The 21563-nt window shown below is 42.3% G+C and overlaps 1 protein-coding gene across 1 annotated transcript in view; it reads left to right on the top strand.

Annotated features, from left to right (window-relative positions):
* The window catches only part of CDH7 (cadherin 7), a 133592-nt gene that overhangs the window by 84170 nt on the left and 27859 nt on the right, over window positions 1-21563 (top strand). The window contains exons 3-5 of the mRNA XM_066626413.1: window positions 4171-4290; window positions 12131-12298; window positions 15732-15919. Of these exons, the coding sequence (XP_066482510.1) occupies window positions 4171-4290; window positions 12131-12298; window positions 15732-15919 (476 nt within the window). The remainder of the gene's footprint in view (window positions 1-4170; window positions 4291-12130; window positions 12299-15731; window positions 15920-21563) is intronic.

A 21563-nucleotide genomic window follows, 5' to 3' on the forward strand; every position in this document is an offset into this window, starting at 1 on the left:
GCAAGAGATACACCAATTACTGGAAAAACTGCCATGCTAGGTTATAAAGGACCCCCCCCCCCCACTAAGTGGTTGAAAATGGTCAGTTATGTTTGTGGTGGTGAAGACATTATTAAACAAACCACCCTGATAAAACTTTTTTAGATGTGAGAGTATTGTTGTGTTTTCAGTTTTCATTATTTACTCCAAACGGAAGCAACAATTTTTTTATAGAGGGAGTAGTAAACAGTGGTGCTTCTTCAATCTTTAGGTAGAACAAAAGCCTCATTTCTCATCCATTGTGAAAGGTCAATATTGTGTTTGGAATGGAAACTCTATGGTCTCCTTACGTATAAATTCACAGCTGTGCCTTTATAATGAGCTGGCTGCACAAGTCCATTTCTGAGTGAATAAATGTTTACATAGCAAATTACCTCCACTCATGGATTCTCTTGTTTGTAATCCCATCAGAGAAGGCAAAGGTTAAGCTTTCACAGAGAATGAACAACCATCTCACTCCATTCAGGGACCAGGGTGAGTCACCTTGACACAGGTGATTTAAGGAAAGTTTTTTTATGTCTGTCCTCCTTCCTATGTGGATTAGAAGAGCACCAAGATCGTTAAGAGGCAATCAAATCAATGCTTTATAGCAGATGGAGTGCTTTTAATGGGAAAAATAGTTATACAGACTTGTGGTGATTGGGGAGCCCTCATGCCAGTGTCTCCCTCCTTCCCCCAGATGTGCCTCCATGCCAGACTCAAAACAGGTACATTCTACTGACGTCAGAAGGACAAAGCCAGGCAGAGAGAGACCATCTTCACAGACCTTCCTCTCAGTTCCATGGAGAATTCCTGAAGAACCTCTCTAATAGCACTGTAGCCAAGGGTCAGGAGGCCTGGGCCAAGGCTGTCACTGAATTCAATTGGCAATAGGCAGATGAAGAGTTTCAACATAAAAAGCAAGGGAACGTTAAATGCAAGGGAAGGGGTTGGAGAATGTGAGAGAGAGGGGGAAGCATACTTAGGAAAGAGCTTAGGTGTTGACAGTACCCAGGTGTGGAACTTAGCAAAATGCAAGAAGGCATTTATAGGTAAACTTGCATTCTTAGCTCACTGGTCATTGTCTGTACATTCTCAAGACATTAGCTTTCCAGATGCCATTACACCTTTCTGACCCCCTGCGAACCAGGTGGAATGGCTTCCCTCTGAGAAAGCTCTTTCAGACTATACATGAGCATCTTTGGTCTTGACTTTAAGAAACCCAGGCTCACCAAGGGCATTGGTGTGTTCAGTTAAACAACTAACCTGATCACCTGAGCATCTGTAAGGGAATCATTTGGATTTAAGAAGGGAGCAAGGGAAGCTCAAGCAGCATAAGGCTTCTTAAAAACTTGGTGCCTCCATATTCTCGTGAATCCACTATTTCTAAGTCATTGAAATTATAGCAACAGTTATCTTACCAGTGGCTGGGGAGGGGCTGGGAGTCAATTACTCTGGATGTCACAGCTAGGGGGATGTCATGGGGTCTGTTTTGGAGGCCTTCTGAGATCCGGGAGGTGGTGTTTGGCTTCCCCAAGCCTTGAAAGGTTTCAGAAGGTCTGCCGGAGGTCTTAGAAAAAGCACTTCCATTTTTCACTAAAACCAGAAGTTTCATTAAAATGGTAAGTACCTCTCTAAGGCCTCTGGCAGGCCCTCTGAGGGTCAGGAAGGCTGTGCACAAAAACCAGAAGTGCCTTTCTAAGGCCTTCTGAGGGTGGCCTGTGTGTGTTAAAAATTCAGTGCCCCTGTTATCAGATGGCAAATCTGGCTTTGATGAGAAAATCCCAAGAAAGTGCCAGTGACATATACAAATTATGAGTGATAGTGTAAGGTGTCAGGAAAGTAGTCCATTGTGGTTGGGTTGGAGGTGATCACTGTTATGCTTGCTTGTCTTGTCCGGCCCTCCCCATCACCCAAGGTCAAGGTGTGATTTTCCAGGCAGCTGTTGGTGCCTGCAGCTTGGGAGAGAAGAGCTTCACCGGCCATTAGCCAGCTTTCTGAGAGCTTTCCTTCAGTCTGGCTTTGGCTTTTGACCCCCACCACATTTCCCTTTGTGCAGTCTGAGCTTAGCTGGTGGCCCCCTTGAGTTGGGGAGGAATTTTTTGCTGTTGGCTTGGTTGACCACAGCTAGCAGGTTTTTTTTTTTGCCTACCCCAGACAGGCATTTGGTAGTGATGGTCTCTTTGGTTTCTCTGGCATTATTTTCACTCTTTCTTCCTTTTTGGTCACTTTTGGCAGGTGTTGTGCAGGCCAGGGAGGCAGGAGTAGGGATTTCGGTGTGCACCCTGAGGTAAGCAAAAGTCAGTGAGTGAGCCAGAACTGCTCTTCATAGGTTTGCGAGCTCAGGGAGACTGGCTGGTCAGTCTTCTGGATTGCATTGCAAAGGTGACCTTGGAGGCTTTTCCTGTTTGGGGGAGTCATTGCATTCCAGCTGCCTCGACCCTTAGGGGCTGGCGTAGGAAAGCTCAACCGGACTGTTGATGGATCACAATTTTGAGTCAGGGTAGAAACATCAATTTGGGGCATATAGATGGTTGTTTGCTGTCTCCTGTAAGTTAGCAGCCTACACTTCTGGGGGAGGAGTTTCAGGTCCTCTGCCTCTGCCTCTCATGTTTATTGGAAGGTACACAGGCAATAGAGTGCTGTACTCATTGGCTCCTTTCAGCAACCACAGGAAGTGCAAGGGTGCAAAAATTCCAGCAGGGGCTGATTGGCATGTTGTGGAAAGAATAAAGAGGTGAAGGAGGCCCATCTGGTAAACCTCCAAAACATAGTGGTAGTCAGGGATGTAGGAGAAGTTGCCAGACCATATCTAGAGCCAATTCAGCCCAATATTGTGTCATATGATACCTAAATATTCAGCACAGGCAAGGAGTTGAAGCACAGGTGTATGGAACATCTGTGTCAGCAAAGAGAACTGAAATAATAGCCAACTGAGGTAAAATGTAGAGTTGATTTTAAACAGGAATGTGAAGGGAAAAGTGTGATATCTCTGATTTGATGAATAATACAAGCAGGGATGGGCCATGACTTGGATGACTCAATTATGAGTCGCGAAAACGTGCTTTTCACCACTTGTAGGAACTTGAATCATGTATGTCAAAAACTTGAGCACTGACTTGGGACTCCTGGGTTTTACCCTCAAAATGAAAAGACTCAAGTCAAGATTTGCTTTTGTGTGTGCTTCCTTTTTTTTCTGCTTCTGTGATTTGACTTATTTCTCAAAAAGACTTGATCTCAGAATGACTTGAAAATGGCTCTGGGCAACTTATGATAGTCACCCATTATGACTCATGGGTGACTCAAGTCAAGGGGTGGAGACTGGGAACTTAACTTGAGGAAGTGGCTCTGGCACATCCCTGAATAAAAGCACTTTTGCATGCTGGTAACCAGTATTTTATTGTATTGGTAACCTGTTGGACTGCCCCCCACAGGACTATGGACACGGGCACACACACACCCTGGCCTTGCCCTGAATTTCCCAGATAGATCCTCTAATTGTGTGTTGTCAGGAGTTGTGTGACTGCCCCTCCACACATGTTGCTAAATTTGATAGCTTTAATAGTGCTTATATAGAGACAGTTCCCCCACATGCTTAAGAAAACTAATCAGGAAATGAGAAGAGGAGCCTTAAAGGAGCAGTATCCTTGGAACAAACAAAGAATATATATAACTCCGTAAAGAAGCCCAAATGACCTTGGCGTTTCACACAATGCAGGAAATAAAATTTCCCTCATCGTTCAGATATTGTCAAGCAAGGTAATGTGCAGCTTTATTGATGTCACGAGCTGATGGATCCTAGAGACTAATGGATTGATCTATGTATTTGGAAGCTCACAGTCAAATCTTACTTCTGCTGCAAACTGACTAGGTGTCTTCAAGCAAGCTGTTCTCCCTTCCTGCCACCTCAGTCTTCAAAATGGGAGAAACCCTTTCAGGTTTATTGTACGGATTACAGCAACAGAATGTGTGTAAAGTGAGCACTTAAAATCATTATATAAACGCAAAGTATTATTATTCAGTCTGTCTTGAAAGACTTTCACCTCTATCCAGCAGAAGTATAATGCTGTATTTTTTTTTTTTGCTTCATGAGTGACTTTCCAAACTGTGCAATATCTAAAGAAATTGTTATTGTTCCAAATTGCTTTGTAGGAACTTCGGTGGTACAAGTCACAGCCACTGATGCAGATGACCCTACATATGGCAACAGCGCCCGAGTGGTTTACAGCATTCTCCAGGGACAGCCTTATTTTTCTGTGGAGCCAAAGACAGGTAAATGCTGTCATGCTTCCTGTATCTAGAGCACCTCTACATTAGAAAGAGGAAAAAAAGATCACACCCCAGGAGAAACTCTAGGATAGCAGAGTAGTACTGGTAGTGATGTAACTTGCGCCAATTTTATCTTAATTCCAGACTGCAGGTATGTGATCCAGTGCAGCTATTTATGGATGAGTTTAGAACCTGTATGAATGAGTCTAGAATGTTCAAGGACAGTATGCCAGTATACCTCTGATACTATCTATACTGGGGTCAAATAACAGATGATGACCATAACAGTCATGTCCCTACGTATGCCATGGATTTGAACCCTCTCCTTCTAAATTTTGAAATAAACCACCTTCATCACTATGATCCGCCTTGTTCCCATCCATCTGCCCATTCAGTTACCGACATAGCAGTAGTCCTTGGGAAACTACATTTTTCCTGGAGCTGCTTGTCGCCTGATGCCTTGTATAGCAGTATGTCAGCTCCTTGAAGAACTTTCCTCTCTTCCAGCATAACAAGGACCCTGTAAGTGGGGTGGGAAGTAAGGGAAGAAGGGCCCTGAAGGATTAGCAGGTTGGTGGAAGGGATAAGGTTTGCAGCTAGCTGGGCGAGAGGAAGTTATTTGACAACGAATAAGATTCAAGTCAAAGAATAATCCAAGGTTTGTGGGTTGTTCATAATGCTTATTTCATATTCGAGGGGAGAATTGCAAGTCTCTGAAATGTGTATTTCCAAACTCCAATGTAGGAGTCATGGCAAGATCACTATTAACCCATTTCTGTCCAGCCCACAGGTATACACATTTGATCCCTGTTGCGTATATGCAACATTGAACAGAAATGGCTTAAGATCTTTCAAGGTTTGGCAATATCTGAAAATGGAGTGCTGGAATAGATAGTTGGATCCATCAAAACCATCCTTATAAGTAAAAGAACCAACCATGCATGCATTCAGAGTTTTTGTCTGAAGTTTTCCCTATCCATACAGTTTCCTGTGGCCATTCACAAATGACATGCATGGAGCATGGATTGTATGCTTAGTTACATGGGCTGAATATTTTTGGATATGTACTAGTCTAGTATTTTCAGTTTGGGATGTTAATATTGTTATTTTCACAAACCAGAAATGTGTTTGATTCTGTAATAACAAGCATATATTTGAAACATGTAAATACTTGAAATTATTTTTATTTGTCCCTACCCTTTCCTCGTTGTGATCTCACTAATTTCAGCATTCATTCTCCCTGCCATTGCCTTATTCATCACCACCTCCGTGGGTTTCCTGAGATATTTTTTCATCTTCATAATATCCTAAATGGACTTGTCCATATTTTTTGTTTTCTTTTTTAAAGTGAGCTATTTGTACTTCCAGACTTATGGTTCATCTGGATTGTACTGTGTGCTGCTTACCACTTTCAGTGGAACTTGTGTGCTTTCTGACTGCTTCCTGCAATCAAAATGTGAAAGTGAGGTTGTCTGCCCCATAAGTACTCAGTTCATGAAAGCAAGAGCAGCTAAAAAGGCCATGGACCCCTACTCTCTGCACACCCCATTTATAAAACCATTGCCAAAGAAGGAGGACAATTTATTTTTATTGATTTGAAACACTTCTACCCTGTTTTCTTGCCCTTGAGTATCCTAAACTGACTGACCCTCCCACCCCCAAAAAAATCCAGAATAAGATATCAAGTAAAACAAAAACAATACAGTTAAAAGCAGCATCAACACGCCAAATTGACAAGCCAAATTCCACGATGGAAAAACCAGACTATGTATCCCCACCCCCACCTGCCTCCAAAAGCGGAACATAAAAGCCACCCTAGGGGCCAAATGAGCTTTCATCACAAGGTTGGTGCTACCACTAAGAAGGCCATGTTGCTAGCAGATGTCCCCCATGACTCCAAAGGCAAGGATATCCCAATCAAAGCCTGAGCTGACCATCAGAATGTATGGGGAGACATATATGGGAGAATTGTGTACATCATCTCTTAATACCAGCTTAATCCAATCCTCTGTCTCACGCATTTATTGGGAGCGCTTCGGTAATACTCAGTGTTTACCAATGCTCAATAAACCTGTGGCATGGGGGGGGGGCATCATGACAGCAAGCTTTAACTTGGCATATGTATTCATTGTAATCCACTGAATAGCCCCTTGCTCATGGGAGCTCTGGACAGATGTTCAAATGAATGTACTAAGATCAGGGCAGAGCCTGCCACTGAAGTTTTCCCTCATCCACCATCACCACCACCTTGATATGTTCATTGAACTCATGAGTGACATCTGTAAGGGGCTTGAATTCTCTGTGTCTGCAGGAAAGTAATACACTTGTACTGGTTAAGAGGAAAAGGTTTTGAGTAGGGAGCATAATAGCATTTCATTTGATGACCCAAAGTTAGTTCTTCTGTCCTTCATTAATCTGCACAAGACATGAAGGTATGGCAGTGACTGAACTGATCCAGTATTTCAGTGGGCACAATTGAGAAGACATTGGGTATAGTCAGACCTCTTTTCACAATAAATTGGAACAAATAAACATCCACTCAAGAGATAAAAAAATGCACCTAACTTTCTCCAGACTGTATCGTACACAATCAGAATGAACCTCCCAACTTGTTGAATGGGATCCACTTTTCATTTACAGGTCAAGACACATTATTCGCGAGGGTTCCATTCCAAGAACTCATGTGGATGGCAAAAAACTGCACTATAGCAAATCAATTTTAAAAATAGTTTCTTTGCTCTGGTGATTTAAAACAGCCTTGCTGACCTTTTGAAATGCATACAGAGGAAATCAGTCTGTCTCCAGGCGCTTAGGCTTCAGTAGGAGGCAGGATCCCTCCCTTCACCAGGAGCCCCAGCAAGGGGTAAATAATGCAGAAGGTGATAATCGCTGCCATTTAGCCTTCTTTCATGTGTTTGGGGGGGGGGGGAGGAGTGAAGCCTGCAGAGAGAATGACTGATGGATTGTCAGCTGGCTGTCCTCTCTGGCATTATTAAAGGATTGTTTTCCTTTAATTTAAAGGGCCCTTCTCATCAGCTTTGAGATAGAAAAATCTGTGGATAATTAGGTTATACCTGTAATCACTTGTATGATAGTCTCTCTGCAACAGTAAAAAGCAGGTTTTTAAACTGTGATTTTAAAGGTTGGCACAAGTTGGCATGTCACGAGAATTATTATTCTCCCTCCGATCTGCAGAGCTGGCCTTGTGGTAGCTTATAATACAATAAATTACAGAAACCAACTATCATGTTAGGAAATATTCCACAGATGTATACGGTCAGAGTAAGATTTTGCAGGGGACAGAATTAGAAAAATAACATGAAGGGGTAATTTGTGAAATGGCTTATCAATCTTGTGCTTGTTAGGATGGATGAAATAAAGCTGTGAGATGCATTTTTTTTATTTTATTTTGTACAATCAAGACGTTCAACACAGAGAAGTTTAACAGGCTGCTTTAGATTCAAAAGAGGAAACAAGTAAATCTTGAACTAAAGAGTTTATAAACATCTGACGGAGATATGGAGTCCCCAGTGTGCCTCTTGGTTATCCATGTATTTTATGTTTCCTCCACTGTTGACATGTAGCAGTGGTGGAGTAAAAACCAGTCTCTCTGGAAATCAGTCAGCAGCTGTACCGAGTAACAAGCATGAAATAGTCATAAAGCCTTCTTGGTTTATGGAGGAATATTTATTTATTTACACTGCGGAATAGTGAAGCTCCTGCTTTTCTCTCCCTCCCCCGCTTTTCCCCCTCTTATTTCAAAGCATTTCAAAGCATAATTACACATAATTACACATAATTACACATGGCAAGGAGATGGCCAAATGGATAAAACTGTAAAACTATTTCAGATAATACAGTGTTTCAGTTACTACATCAAAGCTTCCTAATTACACTGAGTGCTTAGAAGTGGTTATTGTTCCCCCCCTTTTTTCTTCCAAAAGATAGTAGCTAATTCAAGATAACTTCATTGAAATTCATGGTGTGATACAAGATTAATAGCAGCAAGGATCCGTTGGTCATTTACGATTTTCAGCCATTAGGAAACTTGTTTTGGCAGCCTGAAAACCAAATGTTGAATGTTATTATCTCTCTTTGTGTCATCTGATTGATGGTGGAGGATATACAGAACTGGGAACATGTCCACTCTGAAGTTTTTTTATGGGTCTTGAGTGCTGTCATTTAGCAAGCTTACTCTCCACCAGCAGGCATAGGATGCATGCACAGTTCTCTCCAATCCCCTACCTGTTCATATGGGAGATTTGAAGGATCACAGGTGTACAGATGGCATATAAGTTCCCCAAGTCATGTAGTTCCTTTTTTTGGCATGTAGATCTCCCCATTTAAGAACATAAGAACAGCCCCACTGAATCAGGCCATAGGCCCATCTAGTCCAGCTTCCTGTATCTCACAGTGACCCACCAAATGCCCCAGGGAGCACATCAGATAACAAGAGACCTGGTGCCTTCCCTTGCATCTGACATAGCCAGTTCTCAATTCAGGAGAGGACCTGCCCTCTAATTCCCTGACTGTGGAGTTTTTTCAGTAGCTTTTGGTGAGGGACCGTGTCGAACGCCTTCTGAAAGTCCAGATGTATAATGTCCACGGGTTCTCCCGCATCCACATGCCTGTTGACCTTTTCAAAGAATTCTAAAAGGTTTGTGAGGCAAGACTTACTCTTACAGAAGCCACATGCTGATTCTCCCTAAGCAAGGCTTGTTTGTCTATGTGTTTTGAGATTCTATCTTTGATAAGGCATTCCACCATCTTACCCGGTATAGATGTTAGGCTGACCAGCCTATAGTTTCCCGGGTCCCCCCTCTTTCCCTTTTTAAAGATCAGTGTGACATTTGCTATCCTCCGTGGCCGTTTTGAGGGACAAGTTGCATATTTTAGCCAACAGATCAGCAACTTGTTTCTTCAATTCCTTAATAACTCTTGGATTGATGCCATCAGGGCCCGGTGACTTATTGATCTTTAATTTATCAATGAGGTCTGAAACATCTTCTCTTTTAACCTCTATCTGACTTAATTCCTTGGTCAGGAGGGGCCGTTTGGGCAGCAGTATCTTCCCGAGGTCTTCTGCAATGAAGGCAGATGCAAAGAACTCATTTAAAAGAACTCATTTCTGTTTCTGCATTAGAGCAACTCACTTATTGGCTGTTTCCTCCCTTTTTTGGAGCAGCTTTACAGTACCAGGTATATGTCGAAAACATTAAAAATTCTGAGAGAGATCCCTCGCATCCTGGTTATCAGTTTTTTGAACTATTGCCATCAGGAAGAAGATGTAGGGTGATAAGAACAAGAACAAGTAGATTAAAGAACAGTTTTTATCCCAGTGCAGTGTCTAGATTAAATGCGGGGGTACAGTGATATGTTGAATAGAGTTTTAGCAATGTGGTGATTGTATATGTAGTCTGCCTGACTTTGTTGTATTGTTGTTTTGTGTGGGTCTTGTCTTGTTTTACCTTGCGAAAGCACCTAATTTTGTTGTACTTGTGTATACAGGTACAATGACAAATAAATTTTCTATTCCATCTATTCCATTCTATTCTATTCTGTTCTGGGAGTGCTGGAAACTCCTGTGTGTTTATCTTCTCTGACAATCCCAATCCAAGAACCACCTTGAAGAACTTGAAAAATAGCTTGTCTATAACATCTGTATCAAGGACAGAGATGTGCCACAGGGTTCTGCAGGTTGCCCTCACTATGTGACATCTTCAGCCCACTGCCAAACATTCACAGCGGTAATTTGTGTCAGGGCAAGGAGATGAAAAATGAGTTTGACTTTGAAGCACTAACAAGGGAGTGAGCTGGAGTCTTAGATAATGTGCTGTTTAAGCTTCAAGTGTCTAGATTGAAGCAAGAGAGCTATGCCAGTCAAAGGCAAAACCATGAGAACATGTCCACAGGAACAATAAAATATTACTTTTATTCTTGAACTGAAATGTGTCATGACTTCTTCCCTTGAATGCCTACACATTAAAGTTCTGTGCTTCTCCACATCAGTACTTACTGGTATAGTCTTTCTTCTTCAGTGATTATGCAGTACATCATGTACATGTATGAAGCTAAAATTCATGGACACAGGAATGCCAAGAATGTGTGTGTAGGTCATACTGACCTGGATTACATAGAGGTCAAATAAGTAATTCAGACACATATGAGTTAGAGGTTCATTAATAGAATTGTCTTTCAGTCACATGAACCAAACTGCAGTGTATATTTTCATACTGTGTGCAGCTTTGATCTTCAGCTGATGGAACACAATTCAGAACTCCATTGTGGATCAAGTTAAAGTCAGTCATAGTGAAGCACAGATCTCTCTCTCTCTCTCTCTCTCTCTCTCTCTCTCTCTCTCTCTCTCTCTCTCTTATTTCCTTTACCAGAACAAGAAAGAATTAACTAAAAAGACTGAGAGAGCATGAAGAGAGAAAGGAAAAGGTGTTAGGAAAGAGAGAGGAAAAAAAATAAAAGTCCATGAGCCCGAGTCAGCAACAACTCGACTTGTAACATGCAATTGTAGTGACTCAACTCATGAAGAATTTTGAGTCTTTCAACTTGAGTCACAACTCATTTGGAGAAATGAGTCTTAAAAAAAAACCAAAACCCTAAACCTTCCTCCTCCCATCAACCCCTCCAGCCTCAGCCTCCTGGAACTAACCTGCCTTGCTGCTGCTATCCTTCTGAATGCTGGCTTCTGGATCACCCACAAGGTCTTTTGGCATGAAGCAGAAGTGGCAAAGAAAAAAAAAGTACACAACAAGAACACACACGCAGTGAATCGAATCAGGACTCATTAGAGTCACTGGCCATGAGTTGAGTTGGAGTCAGTGATGTCCACGATTGAAGTCAACTCAAGCCATCCAAAAATATGTTTTTGGGTGAGTTGAGTTGAGTCACCATGAATTGAGTGCCTATCCCTGATAAATATTAAGTACAGGTCCAGCCTTGTTATACACAGATTTGACTCAACACGAATGGCCCCTGCAAATGAGAAGGAATGTGCTGATCCTTGGAGAAGGGGGAAAATGCACCCCTTTAAAATCACAGTTTAAAAACCTGTTTTTTACTGTTGCAGAGAGACTATCATACAAGTGATTACAGGTATAACCTAATTATCCACAGATTTTTCTATCTCAGAGCTGATGAGAAAGGCCCTTTAAATTAAAGGAAAACAGTCATTTAATAATTCCAGAGAGGGCAGCCAGCTGACAATCCATCAGTCTTTCTCTCTGCAGGCTTCGCTCCTCCCCCCCCCCAACACATGAAAGAAGGCTAAATGGCAGCGATTATCACCTTCTGCATTATTTCCCCCTTGCTGGGGCTCCTGGTGAAGGGAGGGATCCTGCCTCCTACTGAAGCCTAAGCGCCTGGAGACAGACTGATTTCCTCTGTGTGCATTTCAAAAGGTCAGCAAGGCTGTTTTAAATCACCAGAGCAAAGAAACTTTATTTTTTAAATTGATTTGCTATAGTGCAGTTTTTTGTCATCCACATGAGTTCTTGGAATGGAACCCTCGCGAATAATGTGTCTTGACCTGTAAATGAAAAGTGGATCCCATTCAACAAGTTGGGAGGTTCATTCTGATTGTGTACGATACGGTCTGGAGAAAGTTAGGTGCATTTTTTATCTCTTGAGTGGATGTTTATTTGTTCCAATTTATTGTGAAAAGAGGTCTGACTATACCCAATGTCTTCTCAATTGTGCCCACTGAAATACTGGATCAGTTCAGTCACTGCCATACCTTCATGTCTTTAATTGATTTGCTCATGAATGCTCATTTTTTAAAAACATTTATTAATTGTCAATGTAACTACCCCTGTGTTATTCTGTATTGCAGGTATTATCAAAACTGCGCTTCCCAATATGGACAGAGAAGCTAAAGACCAGTATCTACTTGTCATTCAAGCAAAGGATATGGTTGGTCAAAACGGGGGATTGTCTGGGACCACTTCTGTCACTGTCACCCTTACAGATGTCAATGATAACCCTCCCCGCTTTCCACGCAGTAAGTTTCTCCATGTGATAATTGAGAGAGGACAATATTTCTTGCAGTACCCGACTGATATTGGTTTGCTGTTTGTTCAAACTCACTTTAACAGGAATGCACGATATGATTTAATTGTACTCTACTAACTACACAGCTTATTACTGATAGATTCCGATTGCAGACAAAAGCTCTTGACTGCTTTCAGCATCAGCAGTGGTAAAAGATCATGCCATCTTTGGCACTTGGCAGAATTTTATCACACCAGCAAGGCAGGTGCAAGGGATGTGTTGTATTCTGAAGATGGTTGTCTTTTGGAGGGTTTTTACTTTTCTTGACACAGTTTGGCCTCAGATATTTGCTTGAACTGCCCAGAACAGCTTTGCAACCACTGTTGTACTTATGCCATGTTGTAGTCTGTCATTTGTTGGAAGTTTGTGGTGTGGAACTCTGATTGTGTGCTGAGAGATTTTATGAAACCCAGAACACACATGAATTCCCCTGTTCCATCTAATCCTCCTCCTCCTTTGAAACTGGCCAATATTGTCTTCTGATCTGTTCTAAACTTACTTCTATCAGTTGCGAACCTACCATTAGGTCCAATGGAGCAAATACCCCAGGCGCAAGCCTCTAGGACCCTGCGGAAGCTTCTATGAGGCACAGAACTCTGAGGCACAGTTTATAATGTTGGGGAACCTCAGAGAGGCATCCCCGATGTGGACTCAAGTCGCATGAGGCTCTGTGAGCCTCAGGTGAGTGGGGGGGATGGATTTTCAAACTGGGGAGAGAGACAGCCTACAGGGGGGTGCCATCATGGACCTTTGCCCCAGGCATGGGGCTGGGAAGTTCCGCCACTGACTTCTATGGTTGCAACAGGCACACTCTTTGCCCAATGCTCACACCAGAGATGAAACTAGTCATTCTTTGGAACCTTCACTCCTGTGGTCCTTGAGCCTATAGATTTTATTCAATCTTTCTCTGATTAGGTGTGTTGGCTAGGCTTTCTACTCCACTCTACATACCTCCTTTCGTGCCAAGACCTTAGGCAAACTCCATTCCCATCTTTGCCTTGTACACCCTTCAGCATTGTGTCTCTGTGGGTGTTCTGTTGCTGCACTTGACAGTGCTTTATTTCTTTCCAACTTTACAATAATAATACCTGGACAATAGAGAGATGATGCACACCAGAATGTCATGGACAGCAAGATGCATATCTTCTTCTATTTGCGTGTGCATCTCAGATTGCTCAAGCATCTCCGTTGGATTTTTTTTTTCCAGACGCTTTTTCAAGTGCAGACACTCAGCTTTTCATAAAAAATCAATCTGGGAAGAACTCGAAAACAATCTGCCCTCAATTTACTTGCTTTGACCAAGGTGGCTCATGACTAAACTAAGAAAGGGAAAGAAACAAGTCTGTTTTCATACTTGAAGCACCCTGTTTATAAACAGTCTGGTGCTTTTCCCCACCTTGCTATGCTCTTTCTTGTAAAGCCATTGCAGGAGAGAATTAGACTAATGTGAGGAACATATGCATGTCCAATCTGGTCTCCTTTCAAGTGGATATGGAAAAAAAAAATCGGAAGAGAGTAGGGGAAAAACATTCTTTTTTCTTGAATTGCTTGAGTCACAATAAAACCAAGGATCCCATTTCTGGAAGTGAGAATGTTAGTGGCTCTGCTCTGCATTTTGTTAAGCTTCAGTCTGCATCAATTTCAGCTGAGCTGCAGACTGAGAGTATACAAAAGAGAAAAAAGGGTGCCTTTGCAGTTAACAGAGGCAAGAACAGCATTTATCTCAATTAAGCATGAAGAACCAGGAAACTGCTTCTTAAGACATGATGGGAGTTATTTCTGATATTAAGTCTGTGCCTTATGTTTTATCTCAGTAAAGGTGTTAGTTATGGCAGGTTATGCATTACATTCCCCAATTTACATGTGCATCAGCTGCCCCCATGACTGGTATATGCAGGGCTGGTCTAGTCTTCACACGACCTGAAGCTACCACTTTGAGTGGTGGGCTAGAGAAGACGGCAAAGGAGTGTCCTGCACTCCATGGCTGCCTGTTGCCTCCCCCAGCCCCTAAACCACTCAGCCTCTTTACCATGCACCCTGTTCCTCTCCTAACTCTCTGAGAGCAAACAAGAAGAGGATCGGACAGCAGTAACCCATGTCTTCTTCCATCACCACTGCTGCAAGCAATCACAGTAGCTGCACTAGAGAAAGGAAGCAGAAGATCACTCCCTTCTAAGAAAGTGACCAATGCAGGAGCTCTTTGCGTCTCTCACCTACATCATGTCCATAGGGGCAAGATGGAGGTGGAGCAAACTCTGCACTCTCCTTACCTTTAGCTCTGTACCCGTTGCTTCCTACCCTACTGTTTCTTCAGGTATACAGATTGGTATACAAGAGTCATCTCAGCATGTCTCACCCAGCCTGCATGTGTTTGAAGAAGTGGCTGGAGGGGGAGGGAACTAGCAGCTAAAGGGTGTGACACTTTGTTCCATCATCACTTCTGCTCCCTTCTCCACGCTTTGCCCAACCTACATTATATGGCCAGGCAGGTGAGGAGGAAGCAGTAGTGAGGTGTGAGAAGAGAAAACAAAGAAGGTTGCAGGGGAAAAATGGAGGGGAGCAGGAAATTAGAGAAGTGCTTCAGGCACTGTTTAACTTGAGCCCACCCTAGGCTTAGTCATGAGTAATTGTTTTTACTGAGCATTGTTACTGTGGTGTTTGTTTGGGGTGTTTATTTTGCTGCACACCTTTCCTCCAAGGTCCTTAGTGGGATGTACATCTTCTCCATCCTATTTTAGCTTCCCAACACTGTGACTTGCCCAATGTCATCCACTGACCTTTGTGAGAGAATGGGAATTTGAACCTGATTCTAGGCTAACCATTACAGCACACTGGCTTTTGATGAACAGAGAGGCATGTTCAATATACTTGAACAAATAGTGAAGGAAACTACTGGAAAGAAAGCAGTACACTGTTGGAGGAAGGGACTGAAGAAATCCCAGCAATCTATTTACATGAGGGAGGGGAAAAAAAGGTTTTGGAATATACCCAGCTCTCAAAAATCGTCGGTGATACATATATGTTCCATCTGCAGTGATACACAAAAGTATTCCATTCACAGGAGTAGCTAAATGCACAAGCAAACTGATTAAAAATTTTTTTTAATTGATTTCTTGTATCATATGGTAGGGCGCTATTCTTCTGACAGTCTGCTCCTTCTTAAAATTGTGTCAAGATATTATCACAGTCTTGCTGAGGGCACAGAGTAGATAATGCCAGCATTACACCTTAGCGTTTTGATAATATGTTAAAGAAAGATCAAATGGAATTGTTTGTAATTAAGACTTGGTTACTTTCTTAGCTAAAAACTAAGCAGTATCATTAATTAATTAATTGAGATATGAACAGACAAAAGCTCCTGATGGCTGTTTTTAATTTCATAGGGTCGTATCAATATAATGTTCCAGAATCGCTCCCTGTAGCTTCGGTGGTGGCTAGATTAAAGGCTGTGGATGCCGACGTGGGACCTAATGCTGAAATGGAATACAAGATTGTGGATGGTGATGGCTTGGGGGTTTTCAAAATTTTGGTGGACAAAGAGACACAGGAAGGGATCATTACAATACAGAAGGTAATTCAGTTTACTATCTCTGCTTTGGTGTCAAAATAAGATAATCTCATTCTTAATTGATGCTTGGGGAAGACTTTATCCATAAGACACACAGATCAACCTTGTTCCAGAATGCCAAGCTTTCAATTCTAGAGCACTCTTAAACTTACAACAAAAATGTTCACCCAAATGAGATTAGCCAATAACCTTATTTCCACTTCTATCCATAACATGTGGCACAGATATCCTGCTTTAAGCCATTTCTGCCAGCCTTGCATGTACACAACAGGGATAAAATGTGTACACCTGTGGGCTGGGCAGAAATGGGTTAACAGCATCAGCGTGTATTCCTTGTCCTTCTAGCACCTTGAGTAGGATGCTAGGCACACATGCTTCGACACTTTGGCCCATTATAATCTCAGCAAAGTAAGTGGATATGCTAGCCTCTTTCCCTACAGAAAGTTTTACTAGAAGATGTTCAAATTGCTTCCTACCTTACAATTCTAGAATGTGATGAAATGGTGTTAATTCTGTAACAAGGAGATAATAAATCCTTTTTCAGAGAACGTCTCTGTGCTTATTCAACATTCTTTGGGCGAACTGATTAGCTTCAGTTTCAGAAAATTGGAAAGCTGTTTCTGCCAATGCAACCTAATTTCAAAATTAATTGTTAAAGGCAAAAATGATTAACAGCACAATCCTCTGTATGTCTACTCAGAAGCAAATCCAGTTGATTTCATTGGAACTTACTTGCAGGTAAGTGTGTTTAGTTCAGTAAGTGTGTATGGAACTTACTTGCAGGTAAGCCTAGGTTGCAATGCTATGCACAGTTCATTGAGAGTAAGTCCCATTGAATACATAGGAACTGAATAGTCTTGAAGAGGTTTGTGCTGTAAGACTGCAGTCCTTGCACACTTACCTGGCAGTAAGTCCCATTAAACTCAGTGGGACTGATTTCTGAATAGACATGTATAGAATTGCATGGTCAGTTACGTTTCTTGCAGAAGGTAGACAGTCTCAGAATAACATAGGTAAGCTTCATAGATTCAGCTGGATGGTGCAGTACTTGCACGATGGAGGAATGGCACAAAACCATCTCCTCCATTATGCACATAGCATGCATTGTGAACCAGGCTCTCCATAGGAGTACCCAGTGCCACCACTGCCTGATTCCTGTGATCTTCCTCAACTGTTTTGAAGGGCAACAAGGGTGTGATCCGGGCCTCTATGCTGCTGTCAGATGTCCTGTTCACACTGGGCTGTGATGTGATGGGGGGGCACCTTCTCCCCCTTAGCCTCATTATCTCAGCACCACCCTGACTATATGTATGAACTGGAGTAGAGATTTGAAGCAGAGCCGGTAAAAAGTTAGAAAAGTTAGTCCTTTCTTGCCTGGCAACCAGTTTAATGTGGCTTCCACAACTTGTTCATTTACCATCTTTCATTAGAGATCTGAAAGAATTACGCCCATCCTAGAAGCAGAATATTTGTCAATGTCACATTGAACAATATTTAATGTCTGGTCTCCAGTATGCCAAGTCAGGATGTATACATTTTAATTCTGAAGTGGGCTGCCTGGAAATCCAAGAGCCCTATCCTATTCACATCTACTCAGATGTAAGCTCCCTTATAATCAGTGGGGCTTACTCCCAAGAAAATGTGGATAGGATTGGAGCCTAAGGGCCCAATCCTATTCAACTTTCCAGCACTGGTGCAACCAAAATGCAGCCCTGAGGTAAGGGAACAAATTTTCCATACCTTGAGGAGGCCTCTGTGACTGCCTGCCCACCACAAGATGCAGTGCACGCCCCATTGGCACAGCTACACCAGTCCTGGAAAACTGGATAGGATTGGGCCCTAAAATTCTTATTTGCAGCATTGGGCATACAGCAGTGGTTAGTAACTCAGATGTTTTTCCCCTCCTTTTACTCTTTTAAACAGTATTTGGGAGCTGCCAGAAGAGCTGGCTTGCCTCTTCCTCTGCTGAAAATTAATATTGCACCATGGAGGTCAGGATCAAGTTGCCTAGTGCAGAATTGAGTTCTGGAACCATTTCAGTTTTCATTTGTAAAATGAGTTGAGTTTTTGTAAATGAATGGCAGTGACTGCCAAAATCTTAGAAAATGTTGCTTAAAACTAATATAACCAGTATTTCTAGTAGACTAAGGACTTCACTGGATTCCAGTGCTCTGTCCCAGCCCTTTTTTAAGCGATGACCAAACAAATCAGAAAAACAACCCAACCTTATGTATATCTGCAGAAAAGTGCATCTGCAATCCTAAACACACGTTCCAAGGAGTCAGTCCTATTGAGCACAGTGGGAGTTGCTTCTAGGTTGCATAGGATTGCACTGTAAGTCTCATGGAATTTAACAGAACTTACTCCTATGTAAGTGTACATAGGTTTGCACTTAGTTATGCAAAATAGTAAAGGCATGCCATTATCCTTTATTTTCCATCCTTATTTTGGGTTGCGCAATGTAATTCTCCTTTGTGTCAATCCTGGGCACGGATTTTTTGAATGACCCCATATGTTTCTTGTTTCTCATGTCTCAGAATAACTGTATGATATGACAAGGTTTATCAGTCTTTCTGTATACAGTGCAGTGACCTTTTTATCATCAGTCATTACAAATAACTTATCTCTATACTGTGAACCGAGCATTATCTATAAATCGGAGTACCCTCAATCTGGTGTTGGAGGAAGCGAACAAAGCTAAAAGATTTGACAGCTTTGCAGCATCATTTTGTCGTAGCATTGACTCTCTGTTAGAGTGTGCATTCCACTTTTTCCACATATGGGAGAATTTGTTGTCAGTTCTGTCCAGTGTGGGAAACTTTAGTCTGCTATTGACCATTGAGACCCAAGACACAATTGTTTGCAGGGATGGGCAAATCCAGTGAGGTTTGACTCTAGTTGAGTCAAATGTCTCTTCCCCCTCAACTCGACTCAAAAGCAAATGATGACAGGGAAACTTTCCAAGTTGCCTTTCTGCAACTCAAAAAGACTCAAACCACAAGTCTTTCTGATGCATGTGTCAGGCATGGAAAAAAACAACAGGGCTGCTGCGGGCTCTGTGTGCATGTCAGAGTTATCTTTAATCACTCCCCTGCTATCCCAGCCCATTTGTAAACAGGGCAGATGGGGCAGACTGCAAGATGGTGGGGACAGAAGAGGGAGGAGGGTCACACGCAGCAGCTATGAGACTTACCAGGACAACCCAATCCTTTTCAGCTCTACTCAAAAGTAGTCCCACTGTAGCTGGTCATTCAGTGGGGCTATTTCCTCCCAAGTAACAATAGAGCTCACAGCAGTCCTGTGGATGGAAAGCATGATCTCTATAAACCTGCCACTTCCTTTTTCCCTGGGCTTCTCCAGCCAATCCCAAGGCAAGAACCCCTTTGGCTCCTGCCCTCCATCATCCAAAGGAAAAAACCAGTCTGCCCATCCTTTATCCAATAATCACTGGTTCCTTCCTATCAGAAACTGGCAAGAGATCTTGCTCCTGCCTCCCCCCCCCCTCCTGCTCGGATGCAAAAGCAAACATTAACAAGGGTTAATTTTTCTCTTTCCTTCTTTCTCCTGGCTGGAACTTCCCTGCTGCTTGCCTGGTCTGAATGATGGCCCCACAAGGTTTTCATGCCACAAAAACAGTAAGCCAGCACACCCGGACACATACAGACTTGAGTCTGCATGCATGGGGACGAGTGTCAAAACAAGGGACCCTTGACTTGAGTGTTTTGCCAAGCCTTCCACACGTTTGACTCAAGTGCAAACAAGTCAGTGAAAAACACTGATTTTTGCTACTCAAACTCAAGTCACCTGACTCGAGTTCCCATCCCTGATTGTCTGATTACCTGAGAAGTTTTTAAGACTCTGCCTCAACAATGTAGAAAGTCAGCTGCATTTATAGTGCTCTACTTTATTGTTATTTTCTGTGTGACCACATTTAGAGAGCTAAGAGTTAAAGGTTAGAATTAATTTCATCAAATGTCATCATCAGCATTCCCTGTAAGGACTGCATGCAGGTATTTCATTGTAAATTGTGTTACTCAAATGCAGGTATTTGCAGTTACTCAATGCAAGTATTTGCGTTACTCAAATGCAGGTATTTGTGTTACTCAATGCATGTATTTGTGTTACTCAATGCATGTATTTGCGTTACTCAAATGCAGGTATTTGCGTTACTAAATGCAGGTATTTGCGTTACTCAAATGCAGGTTACTACATGCAGGTATTTCATTGTAAATTGCGTTACTCAAAAGTTACCATATGGTTTTAAAAAATGAGGGTTATGAAATGGCTTCTTTGTGAATAACTGCACATCATTTTCTTTTTAATAGGGATGGCTTGTTTTGTAATTTCCTTCAGACAGGACAAAATGCTCACTGTTAAAAAGAATGAATGGATGAGACATAGGATCTAATCAGATAACACTAATGCACAAATATTAATGAAGCTGTCAGGCTCCATTCACTGTACTGAAGGCAGACCTAAAATATGCATTGTCCTTTTAACCTTCAGTGCTGTCATAGTGATTTGTAAGAAGTTAGCTTGCTATTCTAATAGAATCCCATGCTTCAGTCATGGTAATGAAGGGATAATCCAATGGCTAGTCAAATGATCAGTATAAAAGAAGACAGTTGTGCTAATTGGAAGCATAAATCCAGAGTATCTTCACTGTTTTCCATATCATGTCGACTTGTTCCTGCATACTATTAATCTAAGACTTCATAGGTAAGATTTTTGGGTCTGGTGGTACTTGAGAGAGATTTGTCAGCCAGATTTTCTGCTGGTTTAGTTCAAGGCACTCATGACAGCCCTGGATCCAGTGAGGGAAATAATTTTGGATGTTTCAAAGTACAGGAATTACTCCCTTCACATCATTGATGAAACTGCAGCTTTAAGCAAAAATGATGTGTAATGAAACCAATCTTAGACATGCTTAGTTGGAAATGCCCCTACACGTGCTCTGCTTTGAAGGCTGCTTTGTTTGAATCCTTGCCTCCACAGGGCGAGCACTCCCAAGGAGAGGAGAAGCAGGTCTTAATGTCTTCACCAGGAATAGGCTGACCTTGGAATATGCTTCTCTTACAGACTTCAGGCAGATGTTGCATTCAAAAGCACCGCAGTTAAAATTGGACCCATCAGCTTCTCTCTCCAGAACCCCCGCAGTTGTGCCAGCCTCTGCCATCTTCTGACCTTGCTTAAACTATAGGAGATGTGTTGGAAGTGCCCACACTTCTAGCTCTGGTCCCATTGGTTGTCTTTCACACCTTGTGATCATTACATTGGAGGCAGAGGCAATCAGTTGTAGTAGCTCGCAAAGTTGATTGTGCGTGTTCAGATTAGTCCTACCTGCAGGGCATTGTGGATTCCCTACACTTTTTAATTGACTGTATTAGTTGGCTGTCAACTTGCACAGCCAATGGCTTGTCCTCATTGTGCAACGCAGGCTACTCATCAGTGTTGAAACAAAACGGCGTGGAACGAAACAACGTTAAGCAAGGACTTCCTGTATACTTTTTGAACTGCCCCCTCTTCACATGGTCAGCAGTGGGTTTGTGTATGTTCTGTCCTCCCTCCCAGCATGCTAGCCCCCTTCTGCTAATCACGTGAGGAAGAAGGTCCATCCAAACTGCCCCCTGCCTCCTCATATACTAGC

This window comes from Tiliqua scincoides, chromosome 4 (assembly GCF_035046505.1).
Source record: "Tiliqua scincoides isolate rTilSci1 chromosome 4, rTilSci1.hap2, whole genome shotgun sequence".
NCBI lineage: Eukaryota > Metazoa > Chordata > Lepidosauria > Squamata > Scincidae > Tiliqua > Tiliqua scincoides.